Source organism: Triplophysa dalaica, chromosome 3 (genome assembly GCF_015846415.1).
Source record: "Triplophysa dalaica isolate WHDGS20190420 chromosome 3, ASM1584641v1, whole genome shotgun sequence".
Taxonomy (NCBI): domain Eukaryota; kingdom Metazoa; phylum Chordata; class Actinopteri; order Cypriniformes; family Nemacheilidae; genus Triplophysa; species Triplophysa dalaica.
The window spans coordinates 4,107,155-4,123,650 of record NC_079544.1 but is presented as its reverse complement, the minus strand read 5'-3'; the positions used below and the strand labels follow the sequence as shown (position 1 = coordinate 4,123,650).

General features: G+C 35.1%; 1 protein-coding gene and 1 gene segment (V, D, J or C); both read right to left on the bottom strand.

Annotated features, from left to right (window-relative positions):
- Positions 1 to 40: 40 nt before the first annotated feature.
- Positions 41 to 708, bottom strand: LOC130416418 (T cell receptor alpha variable 14/delta variable 4-like). The segment is given in 2 exon segments: positions 41 to 396; positions 573 to 708. Coding segments are annotated over 2 exon segments (402 nt in total).
- A 4,684-nt stretch (positions 709 to 5,392) lies between these two features.
- LOC130416402 (uncharacterized) lies at positions 5,393 to 11,174 on the bottom strand. The gene is made up of 4 exons (XM_056742270.1): positions 11,082 to 11,174; positions 10,582 to 10,902; positions 8,157 to 8,433; positions 5,393 to 5,441 (listed from the first exon to the last, which is right to left on the bottom strand). Exons 1-4 carry the CDS (start codon positions 11,125 to 11,127, stop codon positions 5,393 to 5,395), a joined length of 693 nt encoding a protein of 230 aa, XP_056598248.1. The 5' UTR covers positions 11,128 to 11,174.
- Positions 11,175 to 16,496: the final 5,322 nt, after the last annotated feature.

The following is a 16,496-nucleotide window of genomic DNA, read 5'->3' as shown; positions in this document are numbered from 1 at the left end:
TTGGCTGATGCTTGAATGTTTTTAAGTTCAAAGTCAATAGTTAATGTGTGAGTTTTTGTACAGCTGTTATGAAACTTTGTATCACTGGGTCTATCCAAAGAGCACAGTAATAAAGAGCTGAATCTTTCAGAGCAGATTTTTTAATGATCAGTTGTGTGGATGTTCTGGATGTAGAGGAATCAAATTCATTAGGATTTGGTATGTCTTTCTCGCCATCTCTTGATCGGGCACCTTTCCACAGTATATACTGAGGTTCATGGTCTGGATACTGTCTGTACCAGTAAAGGTCAATATCAAAGCTGTCTGTTTCATATGTGCAGGTCAGTGTGACAGAATCTCCTTCACGACTGATTATATACGTGTCTCCTTCTGGTCGGATTGTATCTGCAAATGAGCCTGAAATGAAACAAATTATATTTTTTACTAAACACTGTAATCAGAATTGTTTTAATGAAACATATTACAATTAAGTCTGATAAATATATCAAGTGATTTAGTGATTATTACTTTTTATGTAAAATGTGGTAATTGTTTGTTTAATCTGCTACTTTGTAACGTAAGAATATATTTACCTGAAACTGCAGTGAAGATCATGAGTAAAGTCATCCGTGTCTCCATTTTGACAGACCAGACCAAATAAAATACAATTTGAATTGTTTACCACTTATGTCTTAGAATGTGAATTAACTGTAGATTATGAAATGCGAAATGAAATTCTAGTGGTTTGTAGAATACTAAAGTAATTGAAGATATGTTGCAGATTATGATGTAGGTGGGTGTGGTTAATGAAATTACACTCAACACCCTTATTCACTTTCTTAAACCACAACTGACTTAAATTCACAGCCTTATTTAAATGTACAGGATCTCCCAACAACCTCATCTTTATATTTATTTATTATTTTATTTTCTTATGCAACTACAATAAATCAACATATTTTGCAGTGGTACAGTGAGTACTCAACAAAGACTACCCATCAAGTAAACTGTTAGACTTTATCAGCCATTTTTACAGTAATATATTGGCCAGCTAGTTACTGTAGGTCAGATCTAGTCAACTCGGCTCCTGAAGGGCCGATGTCCTGTAGAGTTTAGTTTCAACCCTTGTCAAATACACATGACCAAGATAATCAAAGTATTCAGGACAACTTGAAAATGAAGACCAGGGCCGTTTCTCAATATGTGTTCTTTTGTGGTCTTGTGTCCTTGTGTTCTCAATAACCGTCAAAAACTGGTTCCAATTCTAAAGAACAGAGAACGCATGAATGTACCCGAATGTGTTCTACATATCAAGGAGGCATATTGAATGCAGTCTTGAAGGCCCACGAAATCCACTTGAAGTCCAAGAAGAAAAAAAAAACACTTAGGTCCACAATTCAAATTTCTACAGTTACTAACCGTTTTAATGAAAAACTGATAGAAAATAGTTGGCCGATATTACTTGTCTTATTAGATATCAAAAATATAAATGAAACTTTATTGAAATATTGCCTAGTGTACTTTGCAAGTTAGCGTCACATCATGTTTTTGTACGTTGTCAAAGGGTTTCCTGTCACTTCAGTGTTAGAGATCTCCAGGTCCAGCTGTTTCTCGTCCGTTTGAGCTTTAGAAAGATGACGGCCCTTCTGATGTGGAGCCACATTCTCAACAGTTTGCAAAAGAAATTCAGGTGCAGTGTTGACATACTGTCTGTACCACTGTAAACTTCTTATATCAATTCCACTGAAGTTACATGAAAGAGTGACTGTTTCTCCTTCCAGCACATGCTTTTCATCAGATACAGGTGTTATTGCATTTGCAAAAACATTTTCTGAAAAAACCCAAGAATAATTGTTTTTCTTCACTGTAAGTTTATGCAAAATATTTTGTAACAAAGTTCTTATTGACAAGATATATATTAACAAGTAAACATTCTATTTAAATACCTATGAGAAGCAACAAAACTGTGATGCAGAAGAACATTATTCTGACTGAAGCTCATGAAATAAAATGTGAAGTGATGTCCTGTAGTCTCGTGTGAGGTTGTGTTAACTGTTCTGTATGTTCTCTCAGAGCTCCTCCTCAAAGATCAAAACACTCTTTTAGAAGGTTAGAAGCAAAGCTCACAGCTCAACAATGTCAACAGTTTTTTCTCTTGTTTTTGTTCAGTGTTGTTGTGTTTTGTGTCACTGTGGGCTTCAGGGCGCAGTAATACAGAGCAGAGTCTGATAGAGAAACAGAGGAGATCTCCAGATACACATGAGTTTTCCCTTCATTTAGTTTAGCAGATATTCCATGTATTGGAGGATCAGCTGGCTGTTTAAAGTTGTTTTCACTAATGAGAAACAGAAACTCTGGTCTGGAGCTGAAGTATTGACGATACCACAGGAGATTATCATTGTTATAAGAGCTGGTGAAGTTACAGGACAGGGTGACAGAGTCGCCACTGACAGCAATTTCAACAGAAGAGAGAGAAGTTATTCCTTCTCCACTCACAGCACCTGAAACAGACTAAAAACATTGCTTTTGTTATTATTTTAAATCATTCAACAAACTTTGATTCATGTCTGATTTGTGATTGAGAAATATTTACTTCTACCACATGTAGGTCTAAGTCGTGTATCTAACCTGCAAGTTAAGAATGAGCCAAACACTGCAAAGAAACATCATGACTGATCGTCTTCAGTAGTTTAACCACCATAAATATCTTGTGTGACCTACTGCTTCACATATACTGAAGGGTTAGAATCAATGAAACAAACAATTTCTGTGTTAACACTGCCCTCTAGTGCACATTTACATCACATTTACTTCATCACATTAACTGTGCATCTGTCAAATTACTGCTATAGTACAAATTTGGGATCATCTCTTAACAAGAAATATCAGGCCTATTATTATGTATGTTTTCGTTAAAGTCACTTTCACTGCATCTTTAAAGGTACATTTACATTTGATTTACTTGTTTAGCAGACGCTTTTCTAAACAACGACACTCGAGGAGCAGTGTTCATTAAAAAGCATTTTTGAGTATTTGTGTTCTTTTCAAAACACACCAAATATCTGTGAAGACAAAGGATTGTTTTATTATGTACAATATAAGTGATGGTCTTTCATCACTTTTAAGACTATTATCATGCCTTTCTATCTGTCTTATACAGTATACTACATAAAATATAGGATGCATAAGACACAAAACATGATGCTATGATAAACAGACATATTCACTTATGTTTTGTGTCTTCATTGAGGTTTTTGTATAGTGTTGTTGTGTTTTGTGTCAATGTGGGCTCCAGGGCGCAGTAATACAGAGCAGAGTCTGTGACTTTAACAGAGGAGATCTCCAGATACACTTGTTTATCATGAAGTCTGATGCTCATATGTGCTTGAGGTGGAGTGGCAAGTATTACAGTTTGAGAAGACTCAACAATAAGCACTAGAAACTCTGGTGTTGATCCAGACGTCTGCCAGTACCAGTGAAGACTGATAGCTGATCCATCATATGTACAGGACAGAGTGATGTTGTGTCCTTCAGTTATAGACACAGATGTGTGGTCTGGTCTGATGGGATTCACATTAGCATCACCTGATAAACAACATAAAGAGAAGTAATGTAATCAATTGAAATTTCGAATTGAACATGGAAATTAGATTTCTGAGATGCACAATATGAATAGTACTTACCATACCATAGGATCAGTGTAAAAATGAAGCAGAGTAACAAGTCTATGGTTTTCCTGTAGAATGGTGCTATTTTTAAATTGGGTTTGTGTTGTTGTTTTATTTGCATGTCAGAAGTGAAAGTTTCTTTTTTTTACATTTATGCATTTGGCAGACGCTTTTATCCAAAGCAACTTACATTGCATTATCCTATACATTTATACTTAGGCATATGCAATCGCCTGGGATCGAACCCACAACCTTGCATTGTTAACAAAAGGCTCATACCACTGAGCTACAGGAAAGCTTTTGTTTACCTGTTAATATTATAATTATTGTATTTAGCAGAATTTGTTATATTATTTGACTAGAGAGACATTAGGCTCGTGATAAATGATTTTGTTTCAGATTGGCAACCCTGCCAATCCAGTCTTTTTAACTCTTCAGAGCAAGCTGATATATACAATTTCTGAATATGTGTTCATGATAAAACCACATGGACAATAAGAGATCAGTGTGAGAGATCAGTGTGTTCTTACAGTGTAGAAAATACATTTAAATAATGCTTAGAAATATTGTGTTAGTCAATCAAAAGGCTTGACTTTGGCTACTGTATGATTTGCAGGTGTTTCCTCATAATGTACCGCACTGTACAAGTGGTTTTAGATAATACATTTTGGTTTGGCTGATGCTTAAATGTATTTTAGTTCAAAGTCAATAGTTAATGTGTGAGTTTTTGTACAGCTGTTATGAAACTTTGTATCACTGGGTCTATCCAAAGAGCACAGTAATAAAGAGCTGAATCTTTCAGAGCAGATTTTTTTATGATCAGTTGTGTGGATGTTCTGGATGTAGAGGAATCAAATTCATTAGGATTTGGTATGTCTTTCCTGCCATCTCTTGATCGGGCACCTTTCCACAGTATAAACTGAGGTTCTGTGTTAGGAAACTGTCTGTACCAGTAAAGATCAACATATTGATTGTCTGCTTCATATTTGCAGGTCAGTGTGACAGAATCTCCGTCACGTCTGATTATATACGTGTCTCCTTCTGGTCGGATTGTATCTGCAAATGAGCCTGAAATGAAACAAACTATATTTTTTACTAAACACTGTAATCAGATATATCAGAAACATATTACAATTAATTCTGATAAATATATCAAGTGATTTAGTGATTATTACTTTTGCTGTAAAATGTAGTAATTGTTTGTTTAATCTGCTACTTTGTAACATAAGAATATATTTACCTGAAACTGCAGTGAAGATCATGAGTAAAGTCATCCGTGTCTCCATTTTGACAGATCAGACCAAATAAAATACCATTTGCATTGTTTCTTTTTGATATATAAAATCTTTACCACTTATGTCTTAGAATGTGAATTAACTGTAGATTATGAAATGCGAAATGAAATTCTAGTTGTTTGTAGAATACTAAAGTAATTGAAGATATGTTGCAGATTATGATGTAGGTGGGTGTGGTTAATGAAATTACACTCAACACCCTTATTCACTTCCATAAACCACAACTGACAGACATTCACAGCTTTATTTAAATGTCTAGTGTCTGCTATCAACCTCATATTTATATTTATTTATTATTTTATTTTCTTATGCATCTACAATAAAAGTAACATATTTTGCAGTGGTACAGTGAGTACTCAACAAAGACTACCCATCAAGTAAACTGTTAGACTTTATCAGCCATTTTTACAGTAATATATTGGTCAGCTAGTTACTGTAGGACAGAGCTAGTCAACTCAGCTCCTGAAGGGCCGATGTCCTGTAGAGTTTAGTTTCAACCCTAAACAAATACACATGACCAAACTATTGGAAGTATTCAGGACTTGTGTCTTCGTGTTCTCCATAACCGTCAAAAACCACATGAATGTACCCGGATGTGTTCTCCATATCAAATCGAATGCAGTCTTTGATTTTTGTAACCATAGTTGAGATTTGTGTGAATCTTTTATATGTGAATCATCTCGGGTCGAATCTCTGTGTTTTGGATCTAAGTGGACCTGTGAAGATATCTAACCATCAGAAACAGTCGACTGTTTTACAGTACAATGTTATTTCACAAAAAAACACCGGCAACAGAGTTGCCAATACATTACTGTTTTCCTTTAACATTTATTCATTTGACAGACGCTTTTATCCAAAGTGACTTAACAAGCAGTGTTGCCAAGTCCGCTTATTATAAGTGGCTTTGGGCTGTTTTTCTGTAAAGTCACTCATAGATATTGGAAGTAATATACAGGAAGAAATATAACAAAGACTGGGAGATAGAGAGAGGAGTAAATAATGAATTCAACCCGTCATGGGGGGATGACTTTTAGACCAAAGCCTCATCCTCACGTGTTCAAATGGTTTTGAATTGAATGTTTTTTTAGTCTAGTTTATTTAAGTCTTTTCTAACTCACTCATTTCTTTATCAGAGCAGGAGCCACGTTATTGCTGCACACTAAGATTGTCAATAATGTTCCTGATTCTGGGTTATAGTTATTTAAAAATGGGATATTCCACAGTCCCTAAAATAATAAATCAAGAATTTATGAATTCAGGATGATATTTATTTGTGTGTACAAATTTTTATAATCCGAGGTTTACTGTGTAGCGTACATAATGCACTTGTTACATCAGTTTTCTAATGTTAAATAATGTTAAAAGGTGGTTTAACTCTCTCTTGTAGTCATTGTCCTGAAGCTCAGGGGGGAGAAAAATAAATAAACTCTAGCGTGTCTACAGTTTTTCAAAACTGCGCACAGTCCACATGGATGTAAATTGACAATCTGTACCCAGAGTTTAAAATCCGTCCCCAGGGATTCTAAAATCGTGCACACAGTTTATTTATTTTTCTCTTCCCGGAAAAAGTTGCTTGTTTTGGGCTTGTTTTCACAGGCCTGGTTGCTTTTTTGACAGACAGACAGACATTCAGAGTTATTGGTTACTCAAATAAATGCAGAACAGGTATGTTTTGAGCTGTTTTTTGAAGATTCTGAAGGATGCTGTAGTTCAGATGGAGGCTGGTAGTTCATTCCACCAAAGGGATGTAAAGTATAAGTAAAGGTTTTTGCAAGCGATTTAGTGCCTCACAGTAATGAAACAACCAGACGTCGCTGAATTTCAGAACGAAGATGACGGGAGGAGATGTAGACCTGGAGCATTGAGTTAAGGTAGATGGGCGAACTTGCCGTTGTCGTTTGATTTGACAGTTTATTATTGTTAAAACTTAGTTTTCCTGTGTGCTTTTCATCTTTTTCAATAATTTTTTTACAGTTTATTACTGTTTAATTGAAATGCTGTAGTAAACTGTCCCTTCTCTGCCATTTTCTTTGTTTTTACAGCATTCTTTTACAGGTCATGATTGTAGAATGAAGATCATGATGAAGTCTTTATGTGTTTCTCTATTAAAGCTCCACTCACACTCTCTATCTGAATATCTAAGTCTTACAGAAAGTGTGTGAAGTTGATCCACATAACTTCTCTTATTAAACAATAGAAGTTATTCCTTCTCCACTCACAGCACCTGAAACAGACTAAAAACATTGCTTTTGTTATTATTTTAAATCATTCAACAAACTTTGATTCATGTCTGATTTGTGATTGACAAATATTTACTTCTACCACATGTAGGTCTAAATCATGAATCTTACCTGCAAGTTAAGAATGAGCCAAACACTGCAAAGAAACATCATGACTGATCATCTTCAGTAGTTTAACCACCATAAATATCTTGTGTCACCTACTGCTTCACATATACTGAAGGGTTAGAATCAATGAAACAAACAATTTCTGTGTTAACACTGCCCTCTAGTGCACATTTACATCTATCACATTTACAGCTATCACATTTACATCTATCACATTTACAGCTATGACATTTACATCTATCACATTTACAGCTATGACATTTACATCTATCACATTTACAGCTATGACATTTACATCTATCACATTTACATCTATCACATTTACATCTATCACATTTACGTCTATCACATTCACATCTATCACATTAACTTTACATCTAATACATTTACATCTATCAAATTACAACTTTAGTACAAATTTGGGATCATCTCTAGCAAGAAAATAAGGCCTATTATTTATTATGTTTTTCGTTAAAGTCACTTTCACTGCATCTTTAAAGGCACATTTACAATTAATTTTCTCATTTAGCAGATGCTTTTCTAAACCATGACACTGGAGGAGCAGTGTTCATTAAAAATGCATTTTGGTGTATATGTGTTCTTTTCAAAACACCAAATATCTCTGAAGACAAAGGATTGTTTTAATATGTACAATATAAGTGAGGGTCTTTCATCACTTTTAAGACTATTATTATGCCTTTCTATCTGTCTTATACAGTATACTACATAAAATGTAGGATGCATAAGACACAAAACATGATGCTAAGATAAACAGACATATTCACTTATGTTTTGTGTCTTCATTGAGGTTTTTGTAGAGTGTTGTTGTGTTTTGTGTCACTGTGGGCTGCAGGGCGCAGTAATACAGAGCAGAGTCTGTGACTTTAACAGAGGAGATCTCCAGATACACTTGTTTATCATGAAGTCTGATGCTCATATGTGCTTGAGGTGGAGTAGATTTGGTGATATATTTATCGGACTCCCTAATAAGCACTAGAAACTCTGGTGTTGATCCAGACGTCTGCCGGTACCAGTGAAGACTGTAAGCTGATCCATCATATGTACAGGACAGAGTGATGTTGTGTCCTTCAGTTATAGACACAGATGTGTTGTCTGGTCTGATAGGATTCTCATTAGCATCACCTGATAAACAACATAAAGAGAAGTAATGTAATCAATTAAAATTTCGAACTGAACATGGATATTAGATTTCTGAGATGCAAAATATGAATAGTACTTACCATACAATAGGAAAAGTGTAAAAATGAAGCAAATGAATAACATAGTTTTTTATTATTTAGAATACAGGATCATCAGTTGTGTACATGAACGTGTAAGTAATGAACTGTAATGTGTCGTAGATTTTCTTCAGCTAGAGTCTAGAGTAACAAAACTCCACCTACACAAACACACATACACACCTCACTCATCATATTCACACAGAGGCTTTTGTGACCTTAATTCTCTTTACATTGACTGAAGAAATTGATGTTATAAATTATTTTCTCATTTATGTGTCTAAATTAAAGTTTTTAAAAGTGCTTAATTGATGGTGAGAATAATTTAAGTTCATGCATGAAGACAACGAAAACACAATAACACCGTGCTTTAAAATTATGGAAGTTATGTTAAATGTTTTTACTGTTCTTTCGTTTATATACATGACTGTAGATGTATAGTGGTCACATAACTATATTTCGTCTGTGAGAGGAGTAGAACCCAAAACATTTCGCCCAATCAAACATTCTGGCCGAACGCTGTGACTGGACACATCACACGAGGAAAAACTCAAATTTTCATCGGTTCAGCTTTTACATGATGAACACAGCTCCGGCAGGGAAAGGCTCTGAAAGACGATACCATGGTTACTCGCTTTCTTTTAGACAGATATGAACATGCTTCGAGAAGAATTTAATGGATTTAGTTTGTAATTCATTACGTGGATTTGTTTGGAGGATGCGTGGCTTTGAAAAGCGAATGGCACATATAGGGTGGAAATATTTCAATGCTAGCAGGCCAAAGTTAGCACCTTTCCAATTCAATCACACCACCTTCAAGACAGATAAACCAAGTGTGTATATAGTAAAGATAAAATGAGAGCGTATACATAGATGCCTGCGTGTACTAACAGTGGCAAACGTTATCAAATGCATTTACTTGAACACAAACCTGACACATAACATGAGCCTTAACACTGTTCCCTCTTCCTTTATACTAATGAACATGTGAGGAACTGTTTCCTTTATGTCTAGTTTTCTGGACGATATTTGACTGCTAGTTGTATAACTAACAAAGTTAGCTACAATACCCAATGCCTTCAAAAGTTAACTCTACCTGAAAAATAATCTTGTACCCCAGTTTCTGATATGAGCATAAGTGAGATATTTTTAGAAACATACTCCAAATCATCATCCACACCAACAAAAGACAGAAGTTTTTTTATCTTAAATGTTATGAAGTGAAACGCGAGTATTTTTGATGATCGTTATTGTTCAGTCTGCAAGTTTTATTGAGTTAAACTAAAGCTTTCATCAGTGTTTTTGTTTGGCAATAACATATTATAATGATTTTATTTGTCAACATTAGGTTCTATTATTTGACCAAAGGGACATTTGGCTCCTGATAAATTATTTTGTTTTAGATTTGCAACCCTGTAATCCAGTCTGTTAACTCTTCAGAGCAAGCTGACTGTGTGTTTGCAATTGTAGTTACACGAGTGTATGGTCATGAAACATATTTTTCAGGAATTTAAATTTTCACAGATATGGCTGCGCAGTGTTGAGGAATTCTAGCAAAGACCGTTCCAGGACAGCGTACACATCTAATTGTCTGAAGCACTTAAATTATGCATCTAGTACAATTATATCTATAGGCTCTTCACCCGGATTATTTGAAACAGCATTTTTAGAAAATGTGATCAGATGAATCTGACTTTCAGTTACAGTAGAGTAGTTGAATGAGCAACTCATTTTCTCACATCCTTCAGGATTGAGCTTCAGCTTGAAAATCATCTTTGTTTCAACAGTTTTCATACACATTTTTTGAACATATGTGTTCAGTGTGTTTTTACAGTGTAGAAAATACATTTAAATAATGCTTAGAAGTATTATGTTAGTTAGTCAATCAAAAGGCTTGATTTTGGCGACTGTATGATTTGCAGGTGTTTCCTCATAATGTACCGCACTGTACAAGTGGTTTTAGATAATACATTTTGGTTTGGCTGATGCTTAAATGTATTTTAGTTCAAAGTCAATAGTTAATGTGTGAGTTTTTGTACAGCTGTTATGAAACTTTGTATCACTGGGTCTGTCCAAAGAGCACAGTAATAAAGAGCTGAATCTTTCAGAGCAGATTTTTTAATGATCAGTTGTGTAGATGTTCTGGATGTAGAGGAATCAAATTCATTAGGATTTGGTATGTTTTTCTTGCCATCTTCTGCTCGGGCACCTTTCCACATTATAAACTGAGGTTCTGTGTTAGGAAACTGTCTGTACCAGTAAAGCCAAACATAATTGCTGTCTGCTTCATATTTGCAATTCAGTGTGACAGAATCTCCTTCATGACCGATTATATACGTGTCTCCTTCTGGTCCAATTGTATCTGCAAATGAGCCTGAAATGAAACAAATTATATTCTTTTTAACAAAAAACTGTAATCAGAATTGTTTTAATGAAACATATTACAATTAAGTCTGATAAATACATCAAGTGATTTAGTGATTATTACTTTTGCTGTAAAATGTGGTAATTGTTTGTTTAATCTGCTACTTTGTAACGTAAGAATATATTTACCTGAAACTGCAGTGAAGATCATGAGTAAAATCATCCGTGTCTCCATTTTGACAGACCAGATAAAATACAGACGAGTTTGTATTTCTTCTTTTTTATATATAAAATGTTTACCACTTTTGTCATAAAATGTGAATTAATTGTAGATTGTGAAATGTGAAATGAAGTTCTAGTGGTTTGTAGAATACTAAAATAATTGAAGATATGTTGCAGATTATGATGTAGGTGGGTGTGGTTAATGAAATTACACTCAACACCCTTATTCACTTCCATAAACCACAACTGACTTACATTCACAGCTATATTTAAATGTCTAGTGTCTGCTAACAACCTCATCTTTACATTTATTCATTATTTTCTTTTCTTATGCATCTACAATAAAAGCAACATATTTTGCAGTGGTACAGTGAGTATCTCAACAAATACTACCCATCAAGTAAACTGTTAGACTTTATCAGCAATTTTTACAGTAATATATTGACCAGCTAGTTACTGTAGGTCAGAGCTAGTGAACTCGGCTCCTGAAGGGCCGATGTCCTGTAGAGTTTCAACCCTTATCTAATACACATGACCAAACTATTGGAAGTATTCAGGACAACTTGAAAATGAAGACCAGGGCCGGTTCTCAATTCTTAAGCGGTCTTGAGTTCTCGCTCTACGTCATCATTAACTGTCAAAATCCGCTTGCAATTCAAAGACCAGAGAACACATGAATGTACCCGGATGTGTTCTCGATATCAAGGATGCATATCGAATGCACTTGTGTGTGCCTATGGAATCCGCTCAAAGTCCTAGAAGTCACTGCGGCCCGTCCATACAAGTTTTGTTCTTACAAAGCTGCCTTGCAAGACCGGTCTCCACAAGAACACAAACCCGTTCTTTGCGTTCTTGAAATTGAGAAAAGGCCCAGGTGTGTTGGATTTGGGTTCCCTGATAATAAGAAACAATTGATTCAATGTATAAAATGTATGAGTTGTCAATGTTAATACAAATTAGTGAGATTAAAGTGGTGGTATTCCTGACTTCTATGAACTAACAGAAAATACTCAAAAGTCATTAAACTATTAAATAAGACATCAAGAATCAATGTATGAACTTTGACAAGGGTGACAATTAACAACAGACAACTTCTATGTGCAGAGCATGCTGGGTAACAACATACAACAAAGCTCATAAATGACTCCCAGCATGCATTGCAGTTTGTTTATCAGAACTACTTGATGTTTGTCACCATTTTTGAGATCTGTGTGAATCTTTTAGATGCTGTGAATCGTTTAGATCCGAACCATCTCTGGTCGGACCTCAATTTTTTTATCTTAGGAACATGTGAAGATCTACTCTCTAAATATATCTACACATCAGAAACAGTCAAGTGTTTTACAGTACATTGTCATTTTATATAAATCTACTGTCAACAGAGTTGCCAATACATTATTGTTTTACATTTACATTTATTCATTTGACAGACGCTTTCATCCAAAGTGACTTACAAGTAGGAGAGCATATAAACCTTCTGTCAACACGCTTAACAGTACCATTAGTTTACAAGGCCATGCTACTAGGAGGATTAAAGCTGGAGTTAGCAAAGGAGAGAATGAACAACAAGGTTTTTTTCTGACAGACAGACATACAGAGTTATTGGTTTGTCAAATAAATGCAGAACAGGTATGTTTGAGCTGTTTTTTGAAGATTGTGAAGGATGCTGTAGTTCAGATGGAGGCTTGTAGTTCATTCCACCAAAGGGCAAGTAAAGTATAAGTGCCTCGATTTAGTGCCTCGCAGTAATGAAACAACCAGACGTCGCTGAATTTCAGAATGAAGATGACGGGAGGAGATGTAGACCTGGAGCACTCAGTTAAGGTAGATGGGCGAACTTGCCGTTGTCGTTCTGAACGATCGTTCTGTTTAACAACATTCTCTTGCTATAAATTGAATTGACAGTTTATTACTGTTAAAACTAAGTTTCCCTTTGTGCTTGTCATCATTTTTGTGTAATGAAATTCAGAATTCTTATTTCTGCAGTTTATTTTACTGTTTTAATGAAAAACTCTAGTAAACTTTACCTTTTCTGCCATTTGCTTTGTTTTTACAGCAATCTTTTGCAGGGCAAGATTTTGGAATGAAGATCATGATGAAGTATTTATGTGTTTCTCTATTAAATTTCTCTATCTGAATATCTAAGTCTTACAGAAAGTGTTTGAAGTTGACCCACATTAAACTTCATTGAAATATTGCACAGTGTACTTTGCAGGTTAATGACACACCAAGTTTTTGTATCTTGTCAAAGGGTTTCCTGTCACTTCAGTGTTAGAGATCTCCAGGTCCAGCTGTTTCTCGTCTGTTTGAGCTTTAGCAAGATGACGGCCCTTCTGATGTGGAGCCACATCCTCAAAAGTTTGCAAGAGAAATTCAGGTGCAGTGTTGACATACTGTCTGTACCACTGTAAACTTCTTATATCAATTCCACTGAAGTTACATGAAAGAGTGACTGTTTCTCCTTCCAGCACATGCTTTTCATCAGAGAGAGGTGATATTGCATTTGCAAATTGGTGTAAAAGGTGTAAGAACATTTTCTATAAAAAAAACAAAATAGTTGTTTTTCTTCACTGTTAGTATTCTTGTATTTGACAAGATATACTGTATATATTAACATGTAAAAATTCAATTGAAATACCTATGAGAAGCACCAAAACTGCGATCCAAAATAACATTAAGCTCATATGAAGCTCATATGAAGTAATGTCCAGTCTCGTGTGAGGTTTTGTTAACTGTTCTGTATGTTCTCTCAGAGCTCCTCCTCAAAGATCAAAACACTCTTTTAGAAGGTTAGAAGCACAACTCACAGCTCAACAATGCCAACTGATTTTTCTCTTGTTTTTGTACAGTGTTGTTGTGTTTTGTGTCACTGTGGGCTGCAGAGCGCAGTAATACAGAGCAGAGTCTGATAGAGAAACAGAGGAGATCTCCAGATGAGTTTTCTCTTCATTTAGTTTAGCAGATATTCCATTTATTGGAGGATCAGCTGGCTGTTTAAAGTTGTTTTCACTAATGAGAAACAGAAACTCTGGTCTGGAGCTGAAGTATTGACGATACCACAGGAGATTATCATTGTTATAAGAGCCGGTGTAATTACAGGACAGGGTGACAGAGTCGCCACTGACAGCAAATGCAAAAGAAACAATAGAAGTTATTCCTTCTCCACTCACAGCACCTGAAACAGACTAAAAACATTGCTGTTGGTTATTATTCTAACTCATTAAACAAACTTTGATTCATGTCTGATTTGTGATTGAGAAATATTTACTTCTTCAACATGTAGGTCAAAGTCGTGTTTCTTACCTGCAAGTTAAGAATGAGCCAAACACTGCAAAGAAACATCATGACTGATCGTCTTCAGTGGTTTAACCACCATAAATATCTTGTGTCACCTACTGCTTCACATATACTGAAGGGTTAGAATCAATGAAAAAAACAATTTCTGTGTTAACACTGCCCTCTAGTGCACATTTACATCTATCACATTTACAGCTATCACATTTACAGCTATCACATTTACAGCTATGACATTTACATCTATCACATTTACAGCTATGACATTTACATCTATCACATTTACAGCTATGACATTTACATCTATCACATTTACAGCTATCACATTTACATCTATCACATTTACATCCATCACATTTACATATATCACATTTACAGCTATCACATTTACATATATCACATTAACTTTACATCTATCACATTTACAGCTATTATTTCGTATGTTGTCGTTCAAGTCACTTTCACTGCATCTTTAAAGGTACATTTACATTTTATTTTACTCATTTAGCAGATGCTTTTCTAAACAATGACTAAACAAAGCATTTTTGAGTATTTGTGTTCTTTTCAAAACACACCAAATATCTGTGAAGACACATGATGGTTTTATTATGAACAATATAAGTGAGGGTCTTTCATCACTTTTAAGACTATTATTATGCCTTTCTATCTGTCCATGTCTTTCAATATGTACTCCATATTGGATGCATAAGACACAAAACATGATGCTATGATAAACAGACATATTCACTTATGTTTTGTGTCTTCATTGAGGTTTTTGTAGAGTGTTGTTGTGTTTTGTGTCACTGTGGGCTGCAGGGCGCAGTAATACAGAGCAGAGTCTGTGACTTTAACAGAGGAGATCTCCAGATACACGTGTTTATCATGAAGTCTGATGCTCATATGTGCTTGAGGTGGAGTAGATTTGGTGATATGTTTAGTGGACTCCATTATAAGCACTAGAAACTCTGGTGTTGATCCAGACGTCTGCCGGTACCAGTGAAGACTGATAGCTGATCCATCATATTTACAGGACAGAGTGATGTTGTGTCCTTCAGTTATAGACACAGATGTGTTGTCTGGTCTGATAGGATTCACATTAGCTTCACCTGATAAACAACATAAAGAGATGTAAATGTAATCAATTGAAGATTGAAACTGAAAATGGATATTAGATTTCTGAGATGCAAAATATGAATAGTACTTACCATACCATAGGATCTGTGTAAAAATGAAGCAAATGAGTAACATAGTTTTTTATTTAGACTACAGGACCATTAGTTGTGTACATGAATGTGTAAGTAATGTACTGTAATGTGTCGTTGATTTTCTTCAGCTCGAGTCTAGAGTAACAAAACTCCACCCTCACACACATACACACCTCACTCATCATATTCACACAGAGGCTTTTGTGACCTTAACACAATCTCTTTACATTAACTGAGGAAATTGATGTTACAAATTATGATCTCATTTATGTGTCTACATTAAAGTTTTTTACTGTTCTACTGTTGATATAAATGACTGTAGATATAGAAAAGTGTAATATTATTAAAAATATTATAAAACTTTGATAAACATTTATGTAACTATATGCTGCATTAGCGGCTGTTTCTGTAGGCCACTAAAGATGCCTTTACTGTTAATAAACATTGTGATGTGTATACCCAATGCATTCAAAAGTTAACGGTAAATTAAAAATAATCTCGTACCCCAGTTTCTTATTGAGATATTTTTAGACACATACTACAATATCATAATCCACACCAACAAAAAACTGACGTTTTTGATGATTGTTTTTGTTCAGTCTGCATGTTTTATTGTGTTTAACTAAAGCTGTCGTCAGTTATTTGTTTGGGAATAGCAGCAGGAATGTGTGACAATATCACATTGTAGACTGTATTTTGTCGACTGTGGCACTAAACAACACAACATGATGACAGTTTTCCTTCCAGCTAATGCCATGATGTAAGCGTTACGTAGGTGCAAAAGAGGTTGTTATTGTCCCTCATATTGTAATGTTGTGAGCCAGTCTGTGTTGCCAAGTCTATGGTTTTCCTGTACAATGGTGCTATTTTTAAATTGGGTTTG

Bases quoted from the DNA above. Each gene is read 5' to 3' on its own strand.
- LOC130416402 (XM_056742270.1), bottom strand. From the start codon at position 11,127: ATGGAGACACGGATGATTTTACTCATGATCTTCACTGCAGTTTCAG. The intron at 10,903-11,081 runs GTAAATATATTC...GTTTCATTTCAG, and splicing joins GATCTTCACTGCAGTTTCAG to GCTCATTTGCAGATACAATT. The intron at 8,434-10,581 runs GTTTCATAACAG...GTTGTTTATCAG, and splicing joins GACAGACCCAGTGATACAAA to GTGATGCTAATGAGAATCCT.